The sequence below is a fragment of the Salmo salar genome, chromosome ssa26 (assembly GCF_905237065.1).
Source record: "Salmo salar chromosome ssa26, Ssal_v3.1, whole genome shotgun sequence".
Taxonomy (NCBI): domain Eukaryota; kingdom Metazoa; phylum Chordata; class Actinopteri; order Salmoniformes; family Salmonidae; genus Salmo; species Salmo salar.
Genome location: NC_059467.1, coordinates 48,116,357 through 48,135,713, shown reverse-complemented (window position 1 = coordinate 48,135,713; position 19,357 = coordinate 48,116,357). Strand labels below are relative to the sequence as shown.

The window sequence follows — 19,357 nt, the reverse complement described above, 5'->3', positions numbered from 1 at the left end:
GCTTGACTTGCGGAATGGAGCCCAAACTAATAGATAGGTCGATGTTGATCTTTTGGGAATTCTGGCCTTCTGTCTTGAAGAACTTCTAGAACATCATTCCTATCCTTTAGCCCAAGCAACAAGGTTACAGTAAACCATGTCTTCTGGTGGCAGACCTGTAAACAACCTATCTCTTAGCTCAAGTAACAAGGTTACAGTAAACCATGTCTTCTGGTAGTAGACCTGTAAACAACCTATCTCTTAGCCCAAGTAACAAGGTTACAGTAAACCATGTCTTCTGGTGGCAGACCTGTAAACAGCTGTGTATGTGGTTCTATTCCTCTCCTCCAGGAGAAACGTAGGTCAGAGAGGGCCGAGATCCAGAGGGTACGCACAGAGAAGGACAAGGAACGCCAGGCCAGACGTGAGGTCTGTATAGCCTAAACTCTTCAGGCAAACACATGAATTCATTCAACATTTGGTTGCTTAACGTGGGTGTTGTGGTTGCTTAACGTGCGTGTTGTGGTTGCTTAACATGGGTGTTGTGGTTACTTAACGTCAGTGTTGTGGTTGCTTAACGTGGGTGTTGTGGTTGCTTAACATGGGTGTTGTGGTTGCTTAACGTGGGTGTTGTGGTTGCTTAATGTGGGTGTTGTGGTTGCTTAACATGGGTGTTGTGGTTGCTTAACGTGGGTGTTGTGGTTGCTTAACGTGGGTGTTGTGGTTTTTAACATGTGTGTTGTGGTTACTTGACGTGGGTGTTGTGGTTGCTTAAAGTAGGTGTTGTGGTTGATTAACATGGGTGTTGTGGTTGCTTAACATGGGTGTTGTGGTTGCTTAAAGTAGGTGTTGTGGTTGCTTAACATGGGTGTTGTGGTTGCTTAACGTGGGTGTTGTGGTTGCTTAACATGGGTGTTGTGGTAAATTGACGTGGGTGTTGTGGTTACTTGACGTGGGTGTTGTGGTTGCTTAAAGTAGGTGTTGTGGTTGATTAACATGGGTGTTGTGGTTGCTTAATGTGGGTGTTGTGGTTACTTAATGTGGGTGTTGTGGTTACTTGACGTGGGTGTTGTGGTTGCTTAAAGTGGGTGTTGTTTCTTAACATGGGTGTTGTGGTTGCTTAACGTGGGTGTTGTTTCTTAACATGGGTGTTGTGGTTGCTTAACGTGGGTGTTGTTTCTTAACATGGGTGTTGTGGTTGCTTAACGTGGGTGTTGTTTCTTAACATGGGTGTTGTGGTTGCTTAACGTGGGTGTTGTTTCTTAACGTGGGTGTTGTGGTTGCTTAACGTGGGTGTTGTGGTTGCTTAACGTGGGTGTTGTGGTTGCTTAACGTGGATGTTGTGGTTGCTTAACGTGGATGTTGTGGTTGCTTAACGTGGATGTTGTGGTTGCTTAACATGGGTGTTGTGGTTGCTTAATGTCAGTGTTGTGGTTACTTAACGTGGGTGTTGTGGTTACTTGACGTGAGTGTTGTGGTTGCTTAACGTGGGTGTTGTGGTTGATTAACATGGGTGTTGTGGTTACTTAACATCAGTGTTGTGGTTGCTTAACGTGGGTGTTGTGGTTGCTTAACGTGGGTGTTGTGGTTGCTTAACGTGGATGTTGTGGTTGCTTGTACAGGAGGAGAGGCTGAAGAAGGAGGAGATGGATCAAAGGAGAAAGGCTGATGATGACGCTAAGAAGAAGTCAGCTCTGACCAACATGGGCTCCAGCTATAGCAGCTCCCTGCAGAAGGTCAGGTGACCTCCACACACACCACGCTAAACACAAATCCAGGACCTCTCAAAATGCTCCTCGTTTCCTACATATTATTTTATTTCACTAGGCAAGTCAGTTAAGAGCAAATTCTTAATTACAATGAAGGCCTGTCCCAGCCAAACCATAACCCGGACGACACTGGGCTAATTGTGCGCCACTCTATGGGACTCCCAATCACAGCCGGTTGTGATAGAGCCTGGAATTGAACCAGGGTCTGTAGTGTTGGCTCTAGGACTGACGTGCCTTAGACCGCTGCGCCACTCGGTAGTACACTACCTTGTTCCATACATATAGAGTACACTACCTTGTTCTATACATATAGAGTGCACTACCTTGTTCCCTACATATAGAGTGTACTACCTTGTTCCCTACATGTAGAGTGTACTACCTTGTTCCCTACATATAGAGTTTACAACCTACATATAGAGTGCACTACCTTGTTCTCTACATATAGAGTGCACTACCTTGTTCCCTACATATAGAGTGTACTACCTTGTTCCCTACATATAGTGTACTTCTTTGTTAAACAAGGACCTATCTTCATCACAGCCAACCTGCTCTTTTGGAAAACACGTCTGAAGGTTTTTTAGTGGATGCTTCAGTCCTAGTTGGGTCCATGAAACGACATGCATCATGTAACAACATAACAGGACTGGAAGATATGACAGAGAGACGTCACATGATTGAAGTTACAGATTGTTTGTAATTATGAGCTGTAGCTCTGAACCTCTTGTTCAACACAGACCTAGATGAAATCTAAAATGGCCCCCCTTATTTCCCATTACCTGACGACTCATCCTGAATTTAATTCCGTTGTTCTATCGATCGTCCCATACATCTGTCTGAACCCGCCATCCTAGAAGTCATTTGTGCTGACGTCAAAAACGACGCGATTCATTTATTCGTGTAGGCCAGCTCAGTCCCAACCCATCGGTTTCTGGGACCAATCAGAACGGTCAGAATGTGTTCGCTTTCTCAAAGAGTCGAGGAGCAAAGCAGATCCAGAAGAAACATTAGCAGGTCGTGGCGTTGGGCCTGAGTGATGTGGATGGCAGCCAGGCTATATTCCCTATGTGCTCTGTCTCCTCCCCAGGCTGACACTAAGAGAGGAGGTAAGAAGCAGACTGAGAGAGAGAAGAAGAAGAAGATCCTAGCGGAGCGACGCAAGCCTCTCAACATCGACCATCTGAACGAGGACAAGCTGAAGTAAGATTTTAGTTTCGGTGGGAGTGTGGATATGTTTGTTTCTGTGTTAGTAAAGGAGGCAGAGTCCTGAACCTGAGCAGCTTGACATAGTTGTAGAGGAACTAGAATGTTCCTTGTAGACATCTCTTGGACTATGAGAATACTTCATTTCACTATTGTCATTTTCAGTTCCAAGAAATGTGCAGTTTTTAACCCAACCTCCTGAATGTTTTGTCCTTTGCAGGGAAAAGGCTAAGGATCTATGGGAATGGATGCACCAACTGGAGTCTGAGAAGTACGAACACATTGAGAAACTCAAGAGGCAGAAGTATGAGGTGAGTGATTTTTTACATTTACATTTTTAATGTGCTTCTTCCGTAGAGATACTATGCAAAATGAGCGTTATTATACATTAGGGTTGGAGTCAATTCGCCTTTCAATTAAGTCTTCTTTTTTTATACAATAAAAAATATATATATACTGCTCAAAAAAATAAAGGGAACACTTAAACAACACAATGTAACTCCAAGTCAATCACACTTCTGTGAAATCAAACTGTCCACTTAGGAAGCAACACTGATTGACAATACATTTCACATGCTGTTGTGCAAATGGTATAGACAACAGGTGGAAATTATAGGCAATTAGCAAGACACCCCCAATAAAGGAGTGGTTCTGCAGGTGGTGACCACAGACCACTTCTCAGTTCCTATGCTTCCTGGCTGATGTTTTGGTCACTTTTGAATGCTGGCAGTGCTTTCACTCTAGTGGTAGCATGAGACGGAGTCTACAACCCACACAAGTGGCTCAGGTAGTGCAGCTCATCCAGGATGGCACATCAATGCGAGCTGTGGCAAGAAGGTTTGCTGTGTCTGTCAGCGTAGTGTCCAGAGAATGGAGGCGCTACCAGGAGACAGGCCAGTACATCAGGAGACGTGGAGGAGGCCGTAGGAGGGCAACAACCCAGCAGCAGGACCGCTACCTCCGCCTTTGTGCAAGGAGGAGCAGGAGGAGCACTGCCAGAGCCCTGCAAAATGACCTCCAGCAGGCCACAAATGTGCATGTGTCTGCTCAAACGGTCAGAAACAGACTCCATGAGGGTGGTATGAGGGTCCGACGTCCACAGGTGGGGGTTGTGCTTACAGCCCAACACCGTGCAGGATGTTTGACATTTGCCAGAGAACACCAAGATTGGCAAATTCGCCACTGGCGCCCTGTGCTCTTCACAGATGAAAGCAGGTTCACACTGAGCACATGTGACAGACGTGACAGAGTCTGGAGACGCCGTGGAGAATGTTCTGCTGCCTGCAACATCCACCATTTCTTTGGGGGGCCGCACAGCCCTCCATGTGCTCGCCAGAGGTAGCCTGACTGCCATTAGGTACCGAGATGAGATCCTCAGACCCCTTGTGAGACCATATGCTGGTGCGGTTGGCCCTGGGTTCCTCCTAATGCAAGACAATGCTAGACCTCATGTGGCTGGAGTGTGTCAGCAGTTCCTGCAAGAGGAAGGCATTGATGCTATGGACTGGCCCGCCCGTTCCCCAGACCTGAATCCAACTGAGCACCTCTGGGACATCATGTCTCGCTCCATCCACCAACACCACGTTGCACCACAGACTGTCCAGGAGTTGGCGGATGCTTTAGTCCAGGTCTGGGAGGAGATCCCTCAGGAGACCATCCGCCACCACATCAGGAGCATGCCCAGGCATTGTAGGGAGGTCATACAGGCACGTGGAGGCCACACACACTACTGAGCCTCATTTTGACTTGCTTTAAGGACATTACATCAAAGTTGGATCAGCCTGTAGTGTGGTTTTCCACTTTAATTTTGAGTGTGACTCCAAATCCAGACCTCCATGGGTTGATAAATTGGATTTCCATTGATTATTTTTGTGTGATTTTGTTGTCAGCACATTGAACTATGTAAAGAAAAAAGTATTTAATAAGATTATTTCATTCATTCAGATCTAGGATGTGTTATTTTAGTGTTCCCGTTATTTTTTGGAGCAGTGTATATATTTTAGATTTTTTTTTCTCTCCACATAATTTAAAGGGTCAATCTGTAGTCGCTACATACACTACATGGCCAAAAGTATGTGGACACCTGCTCGTCGAACATCTCATTCCAAAATCATGGGCATTAATATGGAGTAGGTCCCCGCACTTTGCTGCTATAACAGCCTCCAGTCTTCTGAGAAGGCTTTCCACTAGATTATGGAACATTGCTGTAGAGGCTTGCTTACATTCAGCCACAAGAGAATTAGTGAGGTCAGGCACTGGTTGGGCGATTAGGCCTGGCTCGCAGTCAGCGTTCCAATTCATCCCCAAAGGTGTTCGATGGGGTTGAGGTCAGGGCTTTGTACAGGCCAGTCAAGATCTTCCACACCGATCTCGACAAACCATTTCTGTATGGCCATATTACAACGCATGTGCCATATTACAACGTGTGTGTTGTGATAATTGCGTCGTTTGCTGTTAATTCATATGCCTTGCGACGGTAATATCTAGGCCTAGTTTTTGATGGTAGGCCACTCTGGTAGGCCTAGGTTATGATCAAATAGCCGCAGTAGCCTACTTGACCACTGTCTGAAACTGTAACTTAAAACAGGTACAGCCTCACTTTTCACTGTAAATGCGCCCTGGAAGTTACACAGAATATTCACAACGTTCAAGTTTGTCCTCAGCAGACCTGAAATTTGCTCAGTGCCGGAACATTGGGTGGGAGTACGCTTTGTTATTGTTATAATAATTATAATAATTAGAATGTAAATGGTTCAGGGTCAATTTACTTTTGAATTCAGACAATTCAGGAAGTAAATTGAATTAAAATGGCAATCAGCAATTGAAACAATAACAAAGTGCACTCCCGCCCCTGTTTTGGTAAAAAGCTGTGCTATTACTTAATTTATTGACTAATGATTTATAATCAGAGGGTAAACGTGTTCTCTCATTCTGTAAGGAAGGACCTGATGGTTGTCGTTCAGACAGAAGGCCACTGATTTACAATCAGAGGGTAAAGGTGTTCTCTCATTCTGTAAGGAAGGATCTGACAGTTGTTGATTTTGCTCTTTTATTTACCTTTATTTAACTAGGCAAGTCAGTTAAGAACAAATTCTTATTTTCAATGACGGCATAGGAACAGTGGCTTAACTGCCTTGTTCAGGGGCAGAACGACAGATTTGTACCTTGTCAGCTCAGGGATTTGATCTTGCAACCTTTAGGTTACTAGTCAAACACTCTAACCACTAGGCTACCTGCTGCCCCAGTCCCACTCTTAACCATGATCACTTTCCGCTCCTTGTTAACAAATGAACCCGTTCAACTCTGATGTCCTCCAGGTCAACACTATGTATGAGAGGGGAGGAGCTAAGTCAATTGAGTAATAAATAAAGACATGCTCCAAGGACAGGCCCCAGGTCAGTCGCAGCCATAGAGCTGCAGCCAGAGCCTAAAGAGTGCATGGTCTAAGGATAGGCCCTGGGTCAGTCGCAGCCATAGAGCTGCAGCCAGAGCCTAAAGACTGCGTGGGTCTAAAGACAGGTCCTGGGTCAGTCGTAGCCATAGAGCTGCAGCCAGAGCCTAAAGACTGTGTGGGTCTAAAAACAGGTCCTGGGTCTGCAACAGACAGCCTAGGGAGTGCATGGTCTGGTCTAGTCTCTCTGCAGGGTCTGGATGCTTTAGAAGGACCATGGAAACCAAACCTCAACAGAGGCAGCAGTATCTGCCCTCAGGTGAAAGAGAACAGGTCAAAGGTTAATAGTCAGAGGTGGCATCTTAGAAGGATCGGAACCTTTTTGAAATTTTCGCCTAAAATGACATACCCAAATCTAACTGCCTGTAGCTCAGGACCTGACGAAAGGATATGCATATTATTGATACCATTTGAAAGGAAATACTTTGAGGTTTGTGGAAATGTCAAATGAATGTAGGAGAATATAACACATAAGATCTGGTAAAAGAAAAACATGCACATTTTTTTTCATTATCTTTGAAATGCAAGAGAAAGGTCACAATGTATTATTCCAGGTTAGGCGCAATTTCGATTTTGGCCACTAGATGGCAGCAGTGTATGTGCAACGTTTTAGACTGATCCAAAGATCCATTGCATTGCTGTTTAAAATGTTGTATCAAGTCTGCACAAATGTGCCTAATTGGTTTATTGATACATTTTCAAGTACATAACTGTGCACTCTCCTCCAACAATATCATGGTATTATTTCACTGTAATAGCTACTGTAAATTGGACAGTGCAGTTAGATTAACAAGAATGCTTCTGCCCATATCAGATATGTCTATGTCCTGGGAAATGTTATTCTTACTTACAACCTCATGCTAATCACATTAGTGCACGTTAGCTGAACTAACCTGTGGGGGGGACACGATCCCGTAGAGGTTAATTGGGGAGGTAATTGTGGTAATTGCTGGAGTAGGATGGTTGGAATGGAATCAAATACATTAAACACATTGTTTGATGAAAAGTGTTTGATGCCATTTCTTTCGCTCCGTTCCGGTCATTATTAGTGTGAGCCATCCTCCCCTCCTGTGATTTAATGACATCAGATCAACTACAACCCTTGTGAAGATATTGACTGTGCCGATCTAGACACTAGTATCCACTAATGCTGTAGTGGGTACGTGTGTCGGTGAGAGTACTCTTGGTTGCCCACCTCAGACCAACAGTTCATTCCAACAGGACTGCTGCTGTCTCTTTAAAGTTGTCACTAATGACCCAGAGGTCAGGGGTCAAATGTAAGGCCCCTGGCAACCTCCCTGCTGCTTCTGATGGGTTTAAACATGCTCATGTGTTGTTTTCAGGTCATCTCTCTCAGAAATCGTATTGATGAGCTTCAGAAACAGTAAGTACTGCCTCTCACTCCTTCAGAATTCCTTCCTCTCCCAGTCATTGTCTGTGTCCCAAATGGAACCCTATTCCGAATATAGTGCACTACTTTTTTTACCAGGAACCCATAGGGTTCTGATTTGGGACAAAAACCCACACTCTCTTCACTCCTCAGAGACAGACAGTATGATAATCTGATCTGATGCATGTCCTAATAATGACTAATGAAAGGCATTGTCATAACACTTTAATCCTGGTCAGAGTTAGAAGAGGGCTTGACAAAGAGTTGTGTTGGTCAACATTCTACGGCTCACTTCTGCAACACTAAGGCATGACTGTTGCACTAAGAAGCACAGAAAATGTCCTTAGAACAGGTTTACAAGGCGGACATTTTGTTTTTGCAAAAAGGTAGGCCATTGCAAAACCTTGAAGTGTTGTGCGTAGTAAAAACATTCAAATAATTCCATTGCTGACCCCCTGAAACACCATCCACCTTACGAGACTAGCCAATAATGAGTGACTTATCTCGACCGTACCACAGGAGAAGGATTTTAACAACATTTCTCTACAGCCGTTCCATCACATTCTCATCATCATGTGATACAACAGTGAGAAGTACTGTAAAGTCCACATCAGAACCCTAGTTCTATACAGTATGGCTCTGTGTTGTTGTCCATGTACTGCAAGGGCTGCTTCAGAGGCAAAGGAAGTGAGGCTCAACACTATAAAATGTCAATAGGAAGTGAGGCTCAACACTATAATATGTCAATAGGAAGTGAGGCTCAACACTATAATATGTCAATAGGAAGTGAGTCTCAACACTATAATATGTCAATAGGAAGTGAGTCTCAACGCTATAATATGTCAATAGGAAGTGAGGCTCAACACTATAATATGTCAATAGGAAGTGAGTCTCAACACTATAATATGTCAATAGGAAGTGAGGCTCAACACTATAATATGTCAATAGGAAGTGAGGCTCAACGCTATAATATGTCAATAGGAAGTGAGGCTCAACACTATAATATGTCAATAGGAAGTGAGGCTCAACACTATAATATGTCAATAGGAAGTGAGGCTCAACACTATAATATGTCAATAGGAAGTGAGTCTCAACACTATAATATGTCAATAGGAAGTCAGGCTCAACGCTATAATATGTCAATAGGAAGTGAGGCTCAACACTATAATATGTCAATAGGAAGTGAGGCTCAACGCTATAATATGTCAATAGGAAGTGAGGCTCAACACTATAATATGTCAATAGGAAGTGAGTCTCAACACTATAATATGTCAATAGGAAGTGAGGCTCAACACTATAATATGTCAATAGGAAGTGAGTCTCAGCACTATAATATGTCAATAGGAAGTGAGTCTCAGCACTATAATATGTCAATAGGAAGTGAGTCTCAACGCTATAATATGTCAATAGGAAGTGAGTCTCAACACTATAATATGTCAATAGGAAGTGAGTCTCAACACTATAATATGTCAATAGGAAGTGAGGCTCAACACTATAATATGTCAATAGGAAGTGAGGCTCAACACTATAATATGTCAATAGGAAGTGAGTCTCAACACTATAATATGTCAATAGGAAGTGAGGCTCAACACTATAATATGTCAATAGGAAGTGAGGCTCAACGCTATAATATGTCAATAGGAAGTGAGTCTCAGCACTATAATATGTCAATAGGAAGTGAGTCTCAACAGCGTAATATGTCAACAGGAAGTGAGTCTCAACAGCGTAATATGTCAACAGGAAGTGAGTCTCAACAGCATAATATGCCAACAGGAAGTACTTTCACCACATCATCCCCAGCTATTGGAAGTACTCGTGAAGCATTGAAAGTTTCACCACTTTCTCTTTCATTTGCCCAAGTATTCTTCAAGATTGATCAAAAGGGAACAAATTGCTCTTAACATTGGCCTACTAAACATTGTAGCCCACATTCATTTATTTGCCATCTGTCTGTCTGAGTCTGTGTGGATGAGTTTTTCTGTCTGAGTCTGGGTGGATGAGTCAAGTGTGGAGAACTTTCATTCTTCAAGGATGACAAATAGTATACTTATAGTATTACTGTATATGGATCTCTCCCTGAGCTTGTTTGTCTCGATGAGATACTTAAAATAGTTTGCCATCTGATATAAATGAGGTAAGTATGGCATTAGCTTGACATTGTATTGCAGCATGGTCAGTCAACTAAATCTAAATGTGTGAGTGTGACTAAAATTAGCTAACACTGGTCAAAATGACATCCACTGTGTTTTACAATAGCATACTGAACATGACAGCCACTGTGTTTTACAATAGCATACTGAACATGACAGCCACTGTGTTTTACAATAGCATACTGAACATGACATCCACTGTGTTTTACAATAACATACTGAACATGACAGCCACTGTGTTTTACAATAGCATACTGAACATGACATTTACTCTGTTTTACATTAACATACTGAACATGACATTTACTGTGTTTTACAATAGCATACTGAACATGACATTTACTCTGTTTTACAATAGCATACTGAACATGACAGCCACTCTGTTTTACAATAGCATACTGAACATGACATTTACTCTGTTTTACAATAGCATACTGAACATGACAGCCACTCTGTTTTACAATAGCATACTGAACATTACATTTACTGTGTTTTACAATAGCATACTGAACATGACAGCCACTGTGTTTTACAATAACATACTGAACATGATAGCCACTGTGTTTTACAATAGCATACTGAACATGACATTTACTGTGCTTTACAATAACATACTGAACATGACATTTACTGTGTTTTACAATAGCATACTGAACATGAGAGCCACTCTGTTTTACAATAGCATACTGAACATGACAGCCACTCTGTTTTACAATAGCATACTGAACATTACATTTACTGTGTTTTACAATAGCATACTGAACATGACACTTACTGTGTTTTACAATAGCATACTGAACATGACATTTACTCTGTTTTACAATAACATACTGAACATGACATTTACTGTGTTTTACAATAGCATACTGAACATGACAGCCTCTCTGTTTTACAATAGCATACTGAACATGACACTTACTGTGTTTTACAATAGCATACTGAACATGACACTTACTGTGTTTTACAATAGCATACTGCACATGACATCTACTGTGTTTTACAATAGCATACTGAACATGACATTTACTGTGTTTTACAATAGCATACTGAACATGACATTTACTGTGTTTTACAATAGCATACTGAACATGACATTTACTTTGTTTTACAATAACATACTGAACATGACATTTACTGTGTTTTACAATAGCATACTGAACATGACATTTACTGTGTTTTACAATAGCATACTGAACATGACAGCCACTCTGTTTTACAATAGCATACTGAACATTACATGTACTGTGTTTTACAATAGCATACTGAACATGACATTTACTGTGTTTTACATAGCATAGTGAACATGACAGCCACTCTGTTTTACAATAGCATACTGAACATGACAGCCACTCTGTTTTACAATAGCATACTGAACATTAAATGTACTGTGTTTTACAATAGCATACTGAACATGACATTTACTGTGTTTTACAATAGCATACTGAACATGACATTTACTCTGTTTTACAATAACATACTGAACATGACATTTACTGTGTTTTACAATAGCATACTGAACATGACATTTACTGTGTTTTACAATAGCATACTGAACATGACAGCCACTCTGTTTTACAATAGCTTACTGCACATGACATTTACTGTGTTTTACAATAGCATACTGAACATGACATTTACTGTGTTTTACAATAGCATACTGAACATGACAGCCACTGTGTTTTACAATAGCATACTGAACATGACATTTACTGTGTTTTACAATAGCATACTGAACATGACAGCCACTCTGTTTTACAATAGCATACTGAACATTACATTTACTGTGTTTTACAATAGCATACTGAACATGACACTTAATGTGTTTTACAATAACATAATGAACATGACAGCCACTGTGTTTTACAATAGCATACTGAACATGACATTTACTGTGTTTTACAATAGCATACTGAACATGACAGCCACTCTGTTTTACAATAGCATACTGAACATGACATGTACTGTGTTTTACAATAGCATACTGAACATGACATTTACTGTGTTTTACAATAGCATACTGAACATGACATTTACTCTGTTTTACAATAACATACTGAACATGACAGCCACTGTGTTTTACAATAGCACACTGAACATGACATTTACTGTGTTTTACAATAGCATACTGAACATGAAATTTACTGTGTTTTACAATAGCATACTGAACATGACATTTACTGTGTTTTACAATAGCATACTGAACATGACAGCCACTCTGTTTTACAATAGCATACTGAACATGACATTTACTATATTTTACAATAGCATACTGAACATGACATTTACTATATTTTACAATAGCATACTGAACATGACATTTACTGTGTTTTACAATAGCATACTGAACATGACAGCCACTGTGTTTTACAATAGCATACTGAACATGACAGCCACTCTGTTTTACAATAGCATACTGAACATGACAGCCACTCTGTTTTACAATAGCATTCTGAACATGACATTTACTGTGTTTTACAATAGCATACTGAACATGACAGCCACTCTGTTTTACAATAACATACTGAACATGACATTTACTGTGTTTTACAATAGCATACTGAACATGACATCCACTGTGTTTTACAATAGCATACTGAACATGACATGTACTGTGTTTTACAATAGCATACTGAACATGACATTTACTGTGTTTTACAATAGCATACTGAACATGACATTTACTCTGTTTTACAATAACATACTGAACATGACAGCCACTGTGTTTTACAATAGCACACTGAACATGACATTTACTGTGTTTTACAATAGCATACTGAACATGAAATGTACTGTGTTTTACAATAGCATACTGAACATGACATTTACTGTGTTTTACATAGCATACTGAACATGACAGCCACTCTGTTTTACAATAGCATACTGAACTTGACATTTACTGTGTTTTACAATAGCATACTGAACATTACATTTACTGTGTTTTACAATAACATACTGAACATGACATTTACTCTGATTTACAATAACATACTGAACATGACAGCCACTGTGTTTTACAATAGCACACTGAACATGACATTTACTGTGTTTTACAATAGCATACTGAACATGACAGCCACTGTGTTTTACAATAGCATACTGAACTTGACATTTACTGTGTTTTACAATAGCATACTGAACATTACATTTACTGTGTTTTACAATAGCATACTGAACATGACATTTACTGTGTTTTACAATAGCATACTGAACATGACATTTACTGTGTTTTACAATAGCATACTGAACATGACATTTACTCTGATTTACAATAACATACTGAACATGACAGCCACTGTGTTTTACAATAGCACACTGAACATGACATTTACTGTGTTTTACAATAGCATACTGAACATGAAATTTACTGTGTTTTACAATAGCATACTGAACATGACATTTACTGTGTTTTACAATAGCATACTGAACATTACATTTACTGTGTTTTACAATAGCATACTGAACATGACATTTACTGTGTTTTACAATAGCATTCCGAACATGACATTTACTATATTTTACAATAGCATACTGAACATGACATTTACTATATTTTACAATAGCATACTGAACATGACATTTACTGTATTTTACAATAGCATACTGAACATAACACTCTATCTAGGATAGCTTAAAGGTAGTCCAACATTTGGAACAAAGAATCAAATCAAACATAACTTATTTTTCCTTGTATGATAGGCTTCTGTTAAAATACGATTTACTCTCACAGTAGTAATAACGTTGTATAAATAGTGCCTCCTGACCTCCGAATGAATGTTGGCCCATAGACTATTTTGGATATTCTAATTTACACGTGGTATGTCGTCCTAAACATGTAAATAAACCATACATTCTAACTATGGTTCAGCAAGGGGACTTTGTCATTGGCTGCTGTTTAAAGCCAATGCTTGCCACTAGAGGGCATTACCTACATAACAGAACAGGACCCCTAACGTGTGTTTGCACTGTTGGCGCATTGCAGCAGCAAGAAGGGAGCCGCAGCCCGCCGCAGAAAGTAAACTGCCCGCCCGCAGAGGTCTCAGCACCGGCGTGCGTCCGCCATGCTGCCGGCTTCTGTACCGGCAGGGACAACTGCCTCTGCCCGCCACAGCCATCCAGACCCCGGCTAGACCCATGTCATGGAACCGACAAGCTGCACTGGATGTCCTACTGTCTGCTTTCGTGTTATGTGAATTATGTTGTCACAGTCCATTCTTCTCATGTCCTGTCCTCTCACAGCATACTATGATTGGTTCTAATTTCCTGTCCTCTCACACCGGACTGTTCTTAGCTTCTCATGTCCTGTCCTCTCACAGCAGACTATGATTGGTTCTCATTTCCTTTCCTCTCACACCGGACTGTTGTTAGCTTCTCATTTCCTGTCCTCTCACACCGGACTGTTGTTAGCTTCTCATTTCCTGTCCTCTCACACCGGACTGTTGTTAGCTTCTCATTTCCTGTCCTCTCACAGCGGACTGTTGTTAGCTTCTCATCGTGGTATATTTTTTGTAAATAAAAAGAGTGACGCTTCATGTGTGTGTTGCTGTTGTGTGTTATTAACTGTTCAGCACAATAATACACATCTTACTTACTTTAACATCGCGCATTGCAGTTTGGGTGGGCCTACTCTTGTGAAGCGACAGTAGCCTAACTCAGGTGGGCCTACTCTTGTGAAGCGACAGTAGCCTAACTCAGGTGGGCCTACTCTTGTGAAGCGACAGTAGCCTAACTCAGGTGGGTTTACAAGTCTTCCATTTCGATATTTTATTTTCAAATAATATATATTTTTTCTAAAATCCAGATATCCAAAATCAATATGTAGCCTATTGATAATTTCTCTATGAGAATTTGTAAGATCACTCACTGCAGGCTATCTGTAAAATCATAAACCTAGATATAAATACCCCTGAAATGGTAAAAATACTAATGGCATTTTTAAGTAGGCTTATTCGATAGACCTGACAGCGAAACATGTCAAAGAGGAAATACACGTTAGCAAAATGTCATCATGTATTCGATAAAAACGAATACAAATATTTGAATCTATGAAACTTCTCAAAATTCCCAAAAATGTGATAGCTTTCATTTAATGTTACATTTAAATCATTAATGAGAAGCTCATTTAGCAGAGCGACTTTTTGTCCTTGTCTCCTCGCCATGTCGGAGTTTGAACCAGCTGTATTAGAGTTTCTGGCCCAACGCTCTTAACCCTCCTGTTGTGTTCGTTTCATGTTAAATCATTCTGTGTTTCCGGTCCAAAATGACCGCCCCATTATAGCTGATTATAAATCCATAATAATACATATATTATCACCTAATGTTGTGTTAGTTATTTTTATCAACTTAAGTTCTGTGAACATTACAAGTTTTGGACTTCTATTTGCTATTTACGGCCTGTAGGCCTCATTGACCTGCGCTCAACTCGTTTTTGAGTAAAAAAAAAAGCATAATGTATGGATTATTTTGACTATAACAAATACTCAGATGAAATATATTGTGCTATTTATCACAGACTCATTTGTGTCAAAGTTTAACCAGTGCCATGATCAACGATATGATCAAGAGCCTCACATACAGTATATCGTTTGGTCATTGTCCTGCCACAGAATGAATTGTGAGCAAGGCCTCAAAAAAGCTTTATATACCAGAGCTGCGAGAAAAGCTTCTATATATTATTGAAATAATGTTGTGATTGTTTGTGAGAATGCCAACAGGTGTGGTTCCCGTGGGGAAAAGATTCTATTGGGGAAAGGTTCCGGTAGGGGTTACCATGAAGCCAAGAAGGGGAGTGAGGTGTGTGTGTGTGTGTGTGTGTGTGTGTGTGTGTGTGTGTGTGTGTGTGTGTGTGTGTGTGTGTGTGTGTGTGTGTGTGTGTGTGTGTGTGTGTGTTCAAACAAACATGCATGTGGGGGTCTGGGAGAGGAAGTGTCTCCATCTGATGAATGGGCATGTGCCTGAGCTCAATTTTATACACTAATTGTAGTCTCACCCATTCATTTCTAATGACCTGCCATTTTTGACCCGGGAACACCACAGGTGTACAAAAGTTAAATAAAACACCCAAAACTTAATGAAAATCATCAAAATGTACTTTGTGTGTTCAGATGCCCTGTGTGGACAAAGTCAGGAAACCTTATGACAATCAGATTAAATTAACTACATTTGTCAGAGAGAAAACTTGTATATCGGTCCAATTCGACCGGAACACAGCAGGAGGGTTAACCGCCAGGCTACCTGTTGCTGATCAATGCGTTGTTTTTTTCTTTCAACAATATTACTGATAATGTGGTGTTCAAATACCGTTATTTCGGTATCAGAAGGATGTAGCGTAAGATTACGAGGCTGAATCAATCATTTTAGAAATAGTACGCCTAATATTACGTGCACTGTGGTATGTAATTTCGAAAATTATCATGCAAAAATAATGATAGAAAATGCAATCTATATATAAATATATATTTATTAAAATGTAATTCACTCCGTTCTTGATATTATAAATATAAAGTTAAAAATCTGACACAACAATCCAAGAGCAATATTAAATATGATTACAAACACTTCCTGTGTGTTGTTCGTTTATTTCGTTTTTTTTTTGTTGCAAAGCAGCTCTTATTTACACATATACAAAATGGTCCTCACTTTGCGGATTAATTTATCTCAGGCGTTTCCGCCTTGCCAACTGGAAATGATAATACTACAGATATAATCCCTTAATTAAATTATGTCGATCACAAATAGAATGGTATCCGTTCATATGAATTCAGACTTGTACTATCTTAGAATAGCATAGGCCTACTACAATATAAATACATTCACACACATACATTCACACACACACACACACACACACACACACACACACACACACACACACACACACACACACACACACACACACACACACACACACACACACACATTATCCAATGTAGACCAAGGGTTCTTTAAGATATTGGACACCGCTATTTTTAATGTCTTTCAAAGCCGGTATCGGAACTTCTTTGGTGTGTAGCCTTGTAGCGACCTTCGCAAGTCTTTGGTATTTTCTCTCCCCATAAGAAATAAGTTGTGTTTTGAAGAATGTACAATTACTGTATTAAGTCCACCGACCCGACTTCACAACACCTGGTAGATGGTGTTTGGGTCATGCAAGGCGGGGACGCAGTTGATCGGGGACGGGATGGGGGCTCCGTTCTCACTCGCTATGGAACCATCCCCGGGAGAACAGGGGCTGCTACCCTCGGAACCGTCCTGAACAGCGGGACAGGCAGAGGTATCAGTGGTGATGCGCTCCACGATGTTTGATAGGCAGTCCAAACTGGAAATAACAGAGTTCTTCTTGTGTCTGGAATCTGGAAATAAAATATGACAATTAATATGACGTTTTTATTACATGTAGCAGGTTTTTACTATTAGTTTGAACATTATGACAATCAAATCTAATCAAATAAATTAAGATAAAGTGACCACATCATAGCAAAACGAAAATGTTTTTTATTCATAATTAAATGGTTTTATATACTGGGTCAAATATACTAAACATTGACCGTGTAGTTGTGCTCCATTTCAGACTCCGGAATTATGACAAATTGGTCATCGTAACCTGTAGCTCTGAAGCTGTTTATGAGTGTTGATTACTTGGAAATAACACTTACCATTTGGTGTTTCGTTGAAGTAGATGCTATCATACTTGTTTCTCCGTCTTGGTGGACAAGACGGGTCATTGAAATCCATCTAAAAGAGAGCAATGATACCGATAAGTAAACTGAAAATAGCTAATGTTTGTGTCAACCAAACACTCGTATATCATCAAAATATTCATGCGTAATTCTTGCGTAATTCTTGCGTAATTCTTGACAGTTCAGTTTCTCACCATTCCGTCTGAGCAGTTGGAGCGGGGACTGGACGCATCCGAGTCCCCGCTATAGTGATCCATCACCGGGTAATAGTTGCCCTCCTGTCCGGCCCCACGAAGCAGGCCTTGGAGAGACTCAATATAGCTGATGGCATTCCGCAGGATATCTACTTTGGGCAGCCTCTGGTTTGGGTTAGTGGACGTACATCTCTTCAGTGTCTCGAAGGCGTCGTTCACCTTGCTCAGTCGCCTTCTTTCCCGCATGGTAGCAGCTTTCCTGCGATCAGCATTGGTGGTCTTCCTCTTGCAGGCTTTGCAGGCCCACAGGAGGCACCTGCCGGCCTGGTGGTGCCCACTCGGTGCCCGGATGTGCTCGTCCTCTTTGTGATGGTGGTCGTCCGGCTTGAGGAGACCCACATGAACGAGTCTCGGGTCCAGGTCCTCAAAGAAATGCATGTCGCTGGTGTTGAAGCAAGGGTCGTCGTAGAAGTCATCTGGAGAGGTGATAGGGAAAGGAATATCCGGCAACTCCATGGTAACTCTTCTGTTCTGCCAAAATCCCAAGAGATTATACGGAGATCACTTCAGCTGTCTTCTATTTGGTAATATTTGTAGTGCGCAAGTTTTTATCCAAGCACTCCGAATAAACGTGTTCCACGGTAAAGCGCAGCGACTACTGTACAGGGGCGCAGTGTGGTTTTAGCAGCTGAAGTCTGAGGTTGCCCTTGGTGGCTTGATCACAACCAGGGCTCTGGGCTGCATATAAAGAGGCCTGATGCCCCAGTGGGCATGTCTTTACCAGGACCGTTATCTGAGATGACCAATGAGCGAAGGCCTGAAGGGAGTGTCAGGTGATTTACCATGCCTGTCAGAAAGTTACAAAAAACTGTTTGTTATAACATTCGAACAATTTAAAATCTACGTGTATATTTTTATTCTGTTGTGCTTTCTGATAGGAATATAGTTATTATGTGCAAGACATTATGAAATAGACATGGTTTTATTTTGGGTGAAGTATCCTAGTTGATAAATGTTGAGTAGCCTAATCATTGTCAAATAGTGTACAGTTAATATGTGGTTGAGGTGGTCAGACCACATGGATTTAAGCAGTTTGAATTTAATCATATTTTTCCGTTTTGAACATTACTTAAAAACACACTAGATGGGCTTTCATTTATTTTTCCCTTAACCTGATCATTTCTATGTTTGCATTTTTTTTTGTCGATTCCCGTTACACACAAGACACAAAAGTGATTTTCCATGAATCATTGATATTCCCATTGATTTATACAGGCCAGCTACTTTCATGGTTTCGCTTTGAATATAACACAGGGATTGACTCATCACTGTTCGAATGGGAGCGCAAGCTGTTCCGTTAGTCAATCAGTCAGTTCCACCAACAGACGGACGGGTTTAGATCGCGATGAAGAGACGACGTTCTTACCCGGTGGAGAAAGGCAGGCTCAGGCCAAAACACAACCACTCACAGATATAGTTCAATAATGAATTGATAAAGTCAGATCAAATATATTTTGGAGCAGAGCGTTTACCGTGTTTTTTTCTCTC

The 19,357-nt window shown here is 40.8% G+C and overlaps 2 protein-coding genes across 22 annotated transcripts in view; one reads left to right on the top strand and one right to left on the bottom strand.

The window, feature by feature from the left end:
• Positions 1-14,468, top strand: part of LOC106587936 (troponin T, fast skeletal muscle isoforms) — a 31,111-nt gene extending 16,643 nt beyond the window's left edge. For all 21 annotated transcript variants that reach the window (XM_045708179.1, XM_045708180.1, XM_045708175.1 and 18 more), the window contains 6 exons: positions 331-408; positions 1,602-1,715; positions 2,833-2,945; positions 3,169-3,259; positions 7,743-7,783; positions 13,919-14,468. In XM_045708179.1, coding sequence (XP_045564135.1) covers positions 331-408; positions 1,602-1,715; positions 2,833-2,945; positions 3,169-3,259; positions 7,743-7,783; positions 13,919-13,955 — 474 coding nt within the window. In that variant the 3' untranslated portion in view covers positions 13,956-14,468. The remainder of the gene's footprint in view (positions 1-330; positions 409-1,601; positions 1,716-2,832; positions 2,946-3,168; positions 3,260-7,742; positions 7,784-13,918) is intronic.
• A 2,026-nt stretch (positions 14,469-16,494) lies between these two features.
• Positions 16,495-18,543, bottom strand: LOC106587937 (myoblast determination protein 1 homolog 1). The gene is made up of 3 exons (XM_014176598.2): positions 17,810-18,543; positions 17,592-17,670; positions 16,495-17,288 (listed from the first exon to the last, which is right to left on the bottom strand). Exons 1-3 carry the CDS (start codon positions 18,323-18,325, stop codon positions 17,053-17,055), a joined length of 831 nt encoding a protein of 276 aa, XP_014032073.1. The 5' UTR covers positions 18,326-18,543; the 3' UTR covers positions 16,495-17,052.
• Positions 18,544-19,357: the final 814 nt, after the last annotated feature.

Bases quoted from the DNA above. Each gene is read 5' to 3' on its own strand.
- LOC106587937 (XM_014176598.2), bottom strand. From the start codon at position 18,325: ATGGAGTTGCCGGATATTCCTTTCCCTATCACCTCTCCAGATGACTTC. The intron at 17,671-17,809 runs GTGAGAAACTGA...GCTCTCTTTTAG, and splicing joins CCAACTGCTCAGACGGAATG to ATGGATTTCAATGACCCGTC. The intron at 17,289-17,591 runs GTAAGTGTTATT...TTTTATTTCCAG, and splicing joins CTTCAACGAAACACCAAATG to ATTCCAGACACAAGAAGAAC.